Source organism: Solea senegalensis, linkage group LG11, assembly GCF_019176455.1.
Source record: "Solea senegalensis isolate Sse05_10M linkage group LG11, IFAPA_SoseM_1, whole genome shotgun sequence".
In the NCBI taxonomy this organism is placed as follows: Eukaryota; Metazoa; Chordata; class Actinopteri; order Pleuronectiformes; family Soleidae; genus Solea; species Solea senegalensis.
The window spans coordinates 4,855,291-4,868,744 of NC_058031.1; the positions used below are offsets into that span (position 1 = coordinate 4,855,291).

Below are 13,454 nucleotides of genomic sequence, written 5' to 3' on the forward strand. Positions count from 1 at the left end.
GTCTTTCATGGTAAATGAGTCAAGTCTGTGCGGTGGAAGCGGAGCTAATGAAAGACAGTTTAATCAAATGAACGTCCTAGATTTAGCGTTATCATCCACAAATCATCATACAACATCATACAGAACAAATACCCAGCAAACTCAAGTTCCATTTACACAATAGTCATCATTTGGTGTTGTATTTGAATGCAGATCACAGATTAAATGGATGGATGAATGGATGAATATAATACAGTGCAGTACAGCGACTGATCTTGACTTCTAATATGACTTTAATATTACTTGAATGTTGTCGCTCTACAGTGTTTGGTTGCTGCGCTCTGTCCCACGTCTGCCTTCACATAACGTTTCCACAGGAATGTCGACTCTTGACATTCAGGAATAGATTTAAAAATCATAGATTCTTATGAAAATGGATTCAAATGACAGTAATGAAAACTAGAATTTGTACTAACAGCTTGAAACAGCCATGCAAAGACTATGAAAGTAGCAGCCGACATTAAACCTGTTCTAAAAGTTGATCCACTCAGCGACATTCAGGGGGTGGGAGCTTGTGATGAGTTTTTTTCTACATGGTGGTTGTTATTGTTTTTTCGCCCACTCTTAAAAAAAACTCCAACTGTTGTTGACTGCTAAAACTGTCAAGTTGAAAACAAGTCAAGCCACAAATCCAGTATGCTCTTGATGCTCTCAATTAGACAAAGTCCTGAGTCTCTCTCTCCCTCCTAGTCCTCAGCAGGTCCCCACGCTGCTGCACCCTGTCTGAACCTGGGTGGGGGACTGAGTGCAGGTCTTTGGAGCGAGCCTGTGGAATGTGGGTGATAGTTGCTAAGTGAAAGCTGCGCTGCCATCTCTGATAATTCACAGCCTCCGTGGGTGTGAGTCTCGGGCCAACACTAAGCAGAACCTTTCACAAGACTGAGAGAGAGACGGAGGGAGGGAGATGCTTCATCGACACTGAGTTGAAGTGATGATGACAATGATTGTATATACATATACTGTATATACAGTATATGTATATGCACTGTATATACTGTATATGTACTGTATATACTGTGTGTGTATATATGAACAAAGTGAACATAATACCCACATACAGTGATACACCTACACCAAGTACAACCACAAATATTGGACTACCTAAAGCAGAGGTCTCTGCAACTTAATATCAAGTTATAATGAGTTATTTTAAAAACATTTTCAGAAGCAAATTACTGGATGTAAAATGTCAATTAAATCATGTGAGTGATGCTGGTGTAAGTGACACCAGTGTACACTGATCATAAATGAGTCAGACTGAGTCTGAATAGATGAAGTGGTGCATCAAAAATACCAGTTGCCAGGGGAAAAAATGCTACGCTCTCTCCTTGACCTGCTGGTTTGTTTTGTGCCGCCGCATGAACATACATTCATTCACATGCTAACCTTCCTGTGAGTGTTGTGAAGTGAGATGGAGAGCCGGGCAGGATGGGGGCGATTAAAGGACGAGCCACTGTGTGTGAATAATACGGCAACAAGGTGATATTATAGTAATGCTTTTGTAACAGGGAGGTCATATTTTGGTATCAGAATACATACAAGCCCTGTATGTGTTTTCAGTTGCATTAGTTTGGACACAGAGATACTACTAGAGCTGCATGATATGGTCAGAAAATTGTATTTTGACAGGTAATGAGATGGGATGTTATTCATAATTGGAACAACTTACGGCTGAAGACCGGGGGCTTTTATTCTGAAAATAACACTTTTAATCGGTATAAACGATGTCTGACCTCCTGTCCTGCCCGTCATCCGGCAATTCTGGCAAAAATAGAACACATGCATTCAGTGAAATCCCCATGTTAAACACACAGGGATATACAATACATCCAATAATTTATAGTTATCTAAAGGTTAATTCAAAATTTCACATTTTTCAAAGCCACTTTTTTTACGTGTAATAAATTCAATTTTTTATCAAGTCACTGAGTTTGATTTCAATTTTGACCCCAAATAATCTGGATTAATCAGTTTTTTCCATAATCGAGTAGCCCTAAGGAAGACTCATCATTTTTGCATCTTAACTGTCATTTTCATGATGAAATGTATCAAAATCATGATTTTTAATTTTAGTCTGTCAACTAATCACATAATTACAATGTCTTTTGATATTAATATTCATTTACTAATTGTATATTAAATTAAAAACGTAAGGTTTGGGTTAAAAAAGTATAAAGAAATCCAAGAAGACCAGTGTAAATCCACTGTTTATGCAAAAATATGGATTATATCTGCTCAAAATGCGCTCTGATTCACTGATTTGTGTCCGTCCTGTAGGTCTCTTATAGTCCACAGTGTCCTACGTTCCTCTCTCCTCTTAAAACTCTGGCCCAGACTGAAAAGGGGCCTGATGGCCTTAAAAGTCGATGTTTATAGACTCACTGTCAGGACCACAGACTTCCTGCTTGAGTTAATAGCAGGTCTACTAAATCCATCGTAAAGGAGAAAAGAAATTATAAATAGAGATTCAGAATATTCCATTAGCACCCCGACTGTCTTGGTCTGCTGGTCCACTGTGGAGATGGTCACCATAGTGATGAGTGACAGGCAGTGCTCACCACACTACTAATACTATCTTGGATTTACTTTTATTTTTTTCTTCTTCTTGAAATGAAGTATCTCATGGTTAAATGGGACTGAAATTCTTACTCACAGTGCCAACTTAGCAGCTGCCAAGTAGCAGGACTGCAAAATAAATAAAAACATGGTGTGCATAACAGTAACAAAGTATAAACATTTTCTTAATACAAAATATACATTGCTTGACAAAAATTATAGTTATTTACTTAAATATTTAAGTAAATATTTGCAGAAAAAATTAGTTTTAGTGGTTGAATGTTATGCTTGACTAATTTTGACTCAAATTTGGGCATAAAAAGGTGAATTCAGTTTGTTACAGGTTTTTGAATTTTTTTTTAAGTTATTTATGTTTTCTCGTTTTTTATGACAGGTGGTCTAATAAATCTGTTAAGCACTGTATATAAACAAGTTAGGTTTTGTTTATTAAATATGTTTTAGTGAAACATTTATTGGCGCATGCTGCAGCTGAATATCTGCCCCCTCACTCACAGAATATAATGTAGCCTGCACTTCAAACTCAAAAGACGTTTAGTTTGTTCACTTGAGTAGAGCTGATATAAATTCTCATTCTGTGGTAATGAAAAACAACAGTTCATACAATCAGTTGAATGTACACTTCTAATACTAATGATTTTTTCAATTTCTGCCAAATAGCTTCACCTAAATTTTACACACTGGACCTTTAATATCATCATTTCTATATCAGCTTGTGATGTGATTATGCCGTGGAGAATGTTTGTCGTGAACTACAGTACATTTTAATCTCTGTTGTGCTGAATGGCCAATATTACTGTTCTGTCTATATCAGAGCATTTCTTACATAACGGCATTTGATATCCAGGGATTAGGCTGAGGTCGTTTCCACAGAGTGGCTGGTTGGCTGCTATGTCAACCATCAACACCCAGAGATATACAGTCTACTTTAACGGCAGAAAAAAAATGATTTCTTGTGACAGGATGTTGAATTCCTGGTTCATTTTAGTCTTTACAAACTGAACACAACCCCTATAATAGGCCGTAATCACACTGGTTACCCAGTAATGGACACCACCTGGCAAAGGACAGTGCAGTGAACAGAATAGAATAGAATGCATAGGGACATAATAGGGACAACTGAGTATAATAACACACTAGAACTACATGCTAAAACTACACAATAACACACTAGAACTACATGCTAAAACTACACTATAACACACTAGAACTACATGCTAAAACTACACAATAACACACTAGAACTACAAGCTAAAACTACACTATAACACAAAAGAACTGCATGCTAAAACTACACTATAACATACTAGTACTACATGCTAAAACTACTCTCTAACACACTAGTACTACATGCTAAAACTACACTATAACACACTAAAACTACATGCTAAAACTACACTATAACATACTAGAACTACATGCTAGAGCTACACTATAACACACTATAACTTCATGCTAGAGCTACACTATAACATACTTGTTCTACATGCTAAAACTACTCTCTAACACATTAGAACTACATGCTAGAATTACACTATAACATACTAAAGCTACACTATAACACACTAGAACAATATGCTAAAACTACACTATAATGTACTAGAACTACATGCTAAAACTACACTATAACATACTAAAGCTACACTATAACACACTAGAACAATATGTTAAAACTACACTATAATGTACTAGAACTACATGCTAAAACTACACTATAATGTACTAGGACTACATGCTAAAACTACACCATAACTACATGCTAAAACTACACTATAACAACATGCTAAAACTACACTATAACATACTAGTACTACATGCTAAAACTACTCTCTAACACACTAGAACTACATGCTAAAACTACACTATAACATACAAGAACTACATGCTAAAACTACACAATAACATGCTAAAACTACACAATAACACACTAGAACTACATGCTAAACTAGCCTATAACACATTAGAACTACACCACAAAAACTACACTACTAAAACACCCCTTACAAGTAAATAAAGCTAAAAAAATTAAAGGGTACAGCTTTGTTTATCTTCTAGCCAGCACTTAACCTTTGTTGTGAACAGTTTCACATCTGATATTAATTTGATTTCAGTTGGCAGTGTGTTCCCGAGTCGACAGCCCTTAATGGAGAATGTGTGATTATGACAAAGCTGGACTCAATGGCACAGGAAAGGCAGACGGTATATAATACATGATGAGTTGTGATAAATGAGGGTGTGGTTGAGCACAGAGGGCACATGCAGGTGCCACAGTCTTACACCGGGAGTGTGGCAGCATGCATAGGTGAAAGCAGGTGAGGGCTGTGCCACTGAGCTCTTTAAGTGCCCGAGTCCTGTTGCGTAAACAGGGGACATTTTACTGTGTGCTCTGTAAACCCACCAGCCTTTGCCCTTTTGAGAAAAGCAAGCAATTAGTTTGCGCCTGTGAGCTCAGACACATGGAGTGTGACATGCATGTTGAGTGAACCTCAACACATGAATACTGAGAGCAGCCACAGCTGATCACATGTGGAGAGAAAACACACACACATTTGCGCAGCGTTTGTACTAGTGAGCACACCTCATAGACATGATGTGTTCCTTAGCCCTTTGCAATAACCTTAACCATCAACCCTAACCCTAAAACAAGGTCTTAACCCTGAAAAAGTCATTTTAAGGGGTGACAGAAGGTGAGGACCAGCCATAATGTCCTCACTTCCTATGTTTTATATGTTTGATTGGTCCTCACAAAGATATCCATACAATAACACACACACATGCATGCGTACACACACACACACACACACAACACTAACAGGAGATACTCACCTACTGTACAAACCCTGACCTTAACCACACCACAAACTTAACTTAATTCCTCATAAATGTGGTTTTTCCACATTAGGGGACCAGGTTTTGGTCCCCATGTGGACTACTGGTCTTGACGAGGTCAGTGTTTAATAGAAGCACACGCACACACACACACACACACACACACACACACAATGCTCCAGGTTTCACTTTTGTCTCACGGCTATTTTTGCTTGAACAGTGAGAGTAATGTAAACAGAGCTGAGCGCTCTGAGCCATCTGCCTAATGTCACTGTGGCCTATATCTGTCCTATCTGTCTGTCTGTCCTGCTGTCTGCGTGCCTGTCTGTCTGTCTTGCTCTTGATGTTCTCATATTGTTTTTTCCTTCCTCATCTTCCTGCTTCTTACCACTTATTTCCTTCCTTCCCTCAACATCTGTCAATTTCTCTGATTCATCTGCGTTCATCTGCGTTGTCCATTACTGAGGTGTGTTTTTTCTTTTTTTTGTTCAGCCACACCCCTCGTTTGCCTTCTTTTTATGCTCATCTGCTCGTTACCCATCTGTCTCTATTATTGTGTCTACAATACCTTTGGTTCACCTTTATCCTTTACTGCAAGTACAAAGGACTCAAGGATTTTAAGTATTTTATTTAGTGTTTAAATGTATTTATTTTTTTTAAATCACCATTTAAAGTGCATGAAAGGTTTTTGAAGTCCATATTAAGAAAGCAAAGCAGCTTTAATGAGTGGATCTTAATTAGGAATCAGATGAATGAAAAAGAACATTTGTTCATGAAGTTAATTTTTGGATTTATTTTATTATTTCAAATCAAAAGTGATTCTGTGAGAGGAGAGAAGCAGCAAGATTACTCCTCAACGTCTCCCAGCAGTGCTGCAGCATTATTTCTTTCTTTATTTATTCATTTATTTCACTTCCTGTTGAAGCCATTGATCCACAGTCCCTTTCCCTAAGTCACATTGTTTTCCAGTCTGGTCTGTTGAGCTGCATTCACCACACAACAATCATTAGCTGTTTTGATCCCACACCCAGAGCGCAGAGCAGCAGCTCCACACACACACTCCCCGTGTAAACAACGTGGTGCACTGCATGTGAGGCGATTAAAAACAACAACGTGATTTAAAAAACAACAACAGGTTATGCCCGGCCTTTGCCAAAAACACAATGACAGCAGCCACTGCTGTTGCCCTCTGATGGACAGTCAAGAAAATACACGCTTCACTTTGCAGAGCCTGTAGATGACACTTGTATGTGATTTTTTTTTTTTTTCATTATTTTGATACAGATTTAGACAGCTTTACCAGGGGAAACTGCAAAAGCAAAGGAAGCGTGAGGTGATCTATGGACAAAACACAGAGATGAGATTCTCAGTAAGACAAATGGATCATAATAATGAAACGTGCCACATGAGCTGCGCAGATACTTTGACTTTTCTTCCACATTAGATACAATAATGCTCCAAAATGTGTTGCAGATTTTAGGATTATATTCTGAGATATAAACTGGATCCACATGTTAGCCACCAACAAAATAATAGCATGTTTCATTATAATAGTAATCATTGCTCATCAAATAAAAATATGTATACTATTTATTAAATATATGATAGTTCTGCACTAAAAGGAGGTTTTATTGTGTATCTTTTCAGGAATCTGGGCTTCCTCCTTGTCCACAAGTTGCCTGTAGAGTCACGTGTGTCACTTCCAGGCTGTAAACAGCAGCAGCTCTTTAAGGAAGTGGCCCTATTGTGGGGTCAGAAGCACTTCCACAATGCAGTTGGAGAATGTTTTTTTTGTACATTGGATGTTTTTTCTCTGACACATTAAAACACAGACAACAGACTCACACACAGTAGAAATTATTAGACGGTCAGCGAACTATGAGGAGCAAAGTGGTCCCACAAACAGAACTGTTTCCTGTCAGAGGAAATGTTTTGTGTGTGTGTGTGTGTCATTTATAAGCATAGATTAGCTACAAATACTGTGCAGCTGCAAGTAAACGTTGCTTCCTTTTTGTCTTCCTGTAAAAATGTGCAGATGCATTTTGATCCCGGAGAGCAGTGACATAAATATAGAAGATAAACAAACAATCTATTTAAAGTCTGATTTGTACTTTTAGCCTTTATTGTCCTCGTCTGCTGTGGACACCGCAGCAGTGGAGACAACGCTGACAACTTCCTGGGGCCCCAGGAACAACTGATCACAATATGGCACTTCTCCACGACACAGTTCCAGCACGTCCTGGCTCGACTCTACTTGCTTTTTTGCTTTTCCATTAGTAATAGTATTTGGTACCTGGTGCTTTTTTAGTACCTGTCTCCAACATTTAGCAAAAATATGTCTAAAATGTTAATATTTAACAGAGGAGTCTGTTGTATTTAGTTTAGTTTAGTGACTGTGTCAGACGGAGAAATCTTTTTAATTAAGTCACTAGTTGCTATTACTATAGCAGGTACTCTATTAATGGAAAACCACACCAAACCAAGTAGAGTCGAGCCGAGTCGTGCTGGAACTGCATAGTGGAAAAGCCACAGCATTAAAAATTATGTGTAAAGATTAATGACATTTGATGGTCAGACTGCAACAAAAGGAGGAGTCCTACACTCATCCCCAGGAAACTACGGTGGCCTTCATATACCAGAAGGCCGCCACAATTAACTTATTATAAGTGCTTTTAATCCTGATACGCAATTATGCCCATATACAAGGCTTATTTTAAAGCTATGAGAACTAAACAAGTATTATTTTAAAGCATTTATATAGTTATACAAACATACTTGTGGCTACTGTATTCAGTTTCTGCTAGCAGTGATCACACATTGCTGTATATCTATTGTCTGTCTTCTCATCTTATGATTGCCTATGTTGTTTTTTCTCACCCCCCTGTTCAGGTGAGTGCTAATGTTCTGATCTTCCTCTGCACCAACATCATTGGAATCTGCACCCACTACCCTGCTGAGGTTTCCCAGAGACAAGCCTTTCAGGAGACCAGAGGATACATCCAGGCCAGACTGCATCTGCAGAGGGAGAACCAGCAGCAGGTATGTTTGAACTCATGTCAAAGCTGTAACTGTAGTTCAGCTGTAGTCAAGTGTGGTTGTAGGGCTCAACAATAAATTCAAATCTTATCAAAATCGCAGTATGGCAAACTGCAAGATGCGCTATATTTTTGAAAGGCAACATGCTTGTCAAATTACCATTTGAGATTAAGTCAATACACTTGTCACGACACAAACAAAACTTTTTAAGAAGCAAACAACAAATAAAAAAATCTATATATTTTATTTGTTTAAATTTAAATTTTATTGTTTGAAAGTGCACTTGTTCTTTGCGCTCTGTGATTTGTGAGGGAGCGCAAAGAACAAGTGAGGGAGTTCAAACAAGTGAGGGAGTGCAAACAACAAGTGAGGGAGTGCAAAAAACAAATGAGGGAGTTCAAACAAGTGAGGGAGCACAAACAACAAGTGAGGGAGTGTAAAGAACAAGTAAGGGGGTTCAAACTAGTGAGGGAGCACAAACAACAAGTGAGGGAGTTCAAACAAGTGAGGGAGGTCAAACAAGTGAGGGAGTGCAAAGAACAAGTGAGGGAGTTCAAACAAGTGAGGGAGCACAAACAACAAGTGAGGGAGTTCAAACAAGTAAGGAAGTTCAAACAAGTGAGGGAGTTCAAACAAGTGAGGGAGCACAAACAATAAGTGAGGGAGGTCAAACAAGTGAGGGAGTGCAAAGAACAAATGAGGGAGTTCAAACAAGTGAGGGAGTTCAAACAAGTGAGGGAGCACAAACAACAAGTGAGGGAGTTCAAGCAAGTGAGGGAGTTCAAAAGTTCAAACATGAGGGAGTTCAAACAAGTGAGGAGCACAAACAATAAGTGAGGGAGGTCAAACAAGTGAGGGAGTGCAAAGAACAAATAAGGAGTTCAAACAAGTGAGGGAGCACAAACAACAAGTGAGGGAGTTCAAACGTGAGGGAGTTCAAACAAGTGAGGGAGCACAAACACCAAGTGAGGGAGTTCAAACAAGTGAGGGAGTGCAAAGAACAAGTGAGGGAGTGCAAAGAACAAGTGAGGGAGTTCAAACAAGTGAGGGAGCGCAAACAACAAGTGTATTTTCAAACATTAAAATACAATAGTTGTATTGTTTGAAAATATTGACACAAATCTGAATCATAAGTATTGTACTGACCTACAGAAAACACATCTTATTCTATCTTTGTTTCACACAGATCTGCACGAATATTACACAGTAATCATTTTAAATAAGTTATTCAGATGAAACTGAGAATAATTATGTCAAACTTACCATTCCCTCTCATGTCGCAAATCATAGCGCAATCATTTCAGTCAAAATGAGATATTTATATAAAATGTGTTCAACCCTATGTGGTTGTTTGTGGTATTGACATAATTTAGCAGCTCTTACCTTTGCTGCTGTCACTGATCACATACACACGGCTGAATGAAAGAAAAACAGGTTTTGCCACCAAACAAAAGGCTCGCCTGATTAAATATACGCCTGCTTAACCCTACGACGCGTTATAGACGTCAGTACATGGCTGCAGTGCTCCTGCATATTGACGTATTTCTGTTAAAATGAATTACGAGGAGTGAGTTTATTAACTGACATTTGGGGACACGCTGCTGCTGCTACCATCAGTAGATTTTCTTAACTGAGCGAGTTAAAAATGCTCAGCTACTTCTTCATGTGTTTATAAAACTGAAAAGCAGTTTGTTTTGAATTTTTTTACTGAATTACCAGATTGTGAGACTGTGTGTGCACTTAAAAAGGATTGATTTTTTTATTCAAAAACAAACTGGATTCCACTCAAACAATTGTATTCCATTCCAAATCTCAGTCTTCAGACATTCAGACATAAAATGCCTCTTCGCTGTTTTTCATAAAGCAGGTGTTTATGTTAAAAACCTTTGAAATAGAAAATTAAAAAAATGTGCAATTTGCTTAATGCAAATGAAAAATCAACTTTCCAATAATCAAAAGATGCTCAAGATGTTAACATCAAGCAATATTGATTTTTGATAATATCCATTTTTAATTTATTTGTTTTGTGTCAAATAAAATTCCATGCCAAACAATTTATTGTATTTTAAAATAATATTTGTCTTATCTTATATATCTTGTGTCATGGATCACCTGTGAGTATTTACACAGCAGAGAGACTCAAACATGAGCAATAAATAACAAACACGCGCAAATCTGCATCAGCAAGCGTCCAGTCACTTTGAATCCGTCCAGATTTTAAATGCTGCTGCTTCTTATTATTTAGTTATTATTTTATATTTTTATATACTATATTTTTTTATATACTATTAGATTTTTTGACATTTGTAATGTTTTCTGTCGATTTTATGTGAATTTAATGAACAATAAAGTAGTCTGAAGTCTGATCATCAGGGAACTACCTTCATCTGAAAACGAATAATTGCCATTTTCAAAGTAGAAATTTGTCTCCTCTTTTATGTCCCTTTCTCTTATTATGAAGCTATTGATATGTTATTATTGTAATATTACAGTTATTATTGTCCATATTATTTACTAAAGTGTTACCTTCAACTGTAACATTAATATCTATCAAGCAGCATCTGTCATGTGGGTTTTTGTGGTGTATAGAAAAAGAAATTAAATAAATAAATAACTGAATAATTGGAAATCATTCTTAATGTGAGAGTGATTTTTCTTCCTGGAGTCATTTGACCTCTTGATCACGTGATTTGGGTCACACTTCATGTTGCTCGACTCCTGCAGTTTAATTGAATCCCTTCACGGCAGAAGAACGAGTTTTCTCCTAATAAACGGAACAATGCGACGGTGTTGTGTTAGATAGTGTTGTGTAGCAGGTGTCCGTTTACTGACGACGACGACACTCGTCAGAGGATTCACTTCATTGTTGCTTTCAGTCTTTTCTTTTCATGTCACACGTTGCCTCATTGTTTCACTGTTGTCTCAACATCTGTTCCGGTCACAGATGCTCGGCAGCTGTGCGGAAACTATGCACTGATTTTACTTTATGTAACAGCCTTAATATGGACATACATATGAAATATGGACTCTCATTCAAGCTCAGACTTGTCGTCACATGATTGCAAGAAGGCACACGTTTGTCTGATTTGTACAGAGACAGAGAGATAATGTTGTCATTGACACCATCTGCCTTTTTTTGTTTCTTCTTCCCTGTGTTTTCCAGGAACGTCTGTTGCTGTCAGTGTTGCCAAGGCATGTTGCCATGGAGATGAAGGCTGACATCAATGCCAAGAAGGAAGACATGATGTTTCATAAGATCTATATCCAGAAGCACGACAATGTCAGGTCAGCAGGGAGGGGACGCTCTTTATTCACGGCTTCATTTTTTTAATCACCTTTATTTTCTTCCCTATGGCCCTATGAGTTATAACCTATTCTATATCTGACCTGTTTTACAGTATAAAAGAATATTAGGACCACATGGTTTATGGTTTCTTATATTCCAGATACATATTATGGCTGTAATAATAAGTTCAAGCACTGATTATTTTTTAACCATTTAACAGCGAGCGTATCACAGACAAAACGTTTGTAATTACTGTAATTACGCGTCTGTTTGTGTTATCGGGAAAATTCCAACAGTTTCTGAAAGCTGACAAATTTCACATCAAGGCCAACGTGTGGTTATTACGGTAATTTCCCTCACGCTGTTGCAGGAAGCCAGCGAATCAGCGTCTTTGTCGCCAGAGAGGGAAAAAGTAGGAAAAACGCCTGCATATAGTTTCCGTTTTTTTCACGCAAAATCTATGTGTTCGCGTACAACTACATTGTAGGTTTTGTTTTTCTTCATTTTAAATTGCTTATACACTATTTTAACATGCAGTAAATTGTAAATAACTGCCAGGTATTGAAAGTTATTCTGGAAAAAATGGGCAAAAGCACTTTTTGCCCATTTGACCAGGACATTTTCTGGTCAAAGGGTTAAGAACCTAAGTATTATCTGTTCATTCCTATTTTATTTTACAGGGTTAGGGTTTTAAGTCCTGTTCACCTGTCATAGGACAGAGTGTCTTTTATTAGTTTTAATTCATTTTTTATTAGTAATTCCTTTGCAGCTGAAGTGCTCATTCAATTAAACCAATGTACAGCATACATGTACATTAAATGCACCACCTTGAGTCCATCTACAATATGGCAGGTCAAAAACAATAAAAACAATTTTTGTTTGTCAGTGACGTCTACAGTACATTTAAATAAGAATACACTGTAAAATAGCTGAAACTAATGCACTCATTCATTAATGAAAAGTTGTTTATTCATTTATGATTAAAGTTATTAATCACCTTGCAAAACAACAATATCTACTTTTCTTATTGTTTTATAGTTTGTCGTCCAGGCTAAATAACGTCCCGTGCACTTTATGGCGTCCAATCATCCAAACGTTATGTCAACAAGCACGCGCTTATTTTGTCGTGTAAACTTCCTGTTATCTTTAGGAAGTGGCCCGGTCGGTGTTTTATCGCGTAGCTTGACATCTGCTGCTCGCGATCACCTTCCACCTAATTTTTCTTTTCTTTTTTTTTAGCAAATATTTGAGTAGTTTTATAATCTGACAAACAGTGTGAAGGACTGATAGAGCTGTAGCCTCAGGAGAGACTTTGACAAACACTGACTTCTCTTTTTTTTCTTTCCTTTTTTCCCCTCGCATAACAGCACTAACTGCATACAGTAGCTCTGGGATCAGTTCCATTTATATTATTATTAATATTTATCTCATGCATTAATCACTCTCCACTCTCAGCTGTCACATGACACGGATAATGTTTGTTTACTTTACTGTGCAGCTGTTAATGGAGACAAAACATCCACAGCACAAGTTTTTCTGTCTAATAACAAAACATGGTTGCACACATGAAAACATGGTGGTCTTGACTCTGATATTAAACCCTGACTCGAGACAAGACTAGAACTATCTTGACCCTTCCTATCTTTGTGATCTGCTCCCCACAGTCACTAAGATCTGCAGCTCTTCTCAG

The 13,454-nt window shown here is 37.6% G+C and overlaps 1 protein-coding gene across 2 annotated transcripts in view; it reads left to right on the forward strand.

Moving 5' to 3' along the window:
• Window positions 1-13,454, forward strand: part of LOC122777042 (adenylate cyclase type 6-like) — a 47,653-nt gene that overhangs the window by 18,184 nt on the left and 16,015 nt on the right. For both annotated transcript variants that reach the window (XM_044037981.1, XM_044037982.1), the window contains exons 4-5: window positions 8,332-8,481; window positions 11,642-11,763. In XM_044037981.1, coding sequence (XP_043893916.1) covers window positions 8,332-8,481; window positions 11,642-11,763 — 272 coding nt within the window. The remainder of the gene's footprint in view (window positions 1-8,331; window positions 8,482-11,641; window positions 11,764-13,454) is intronic.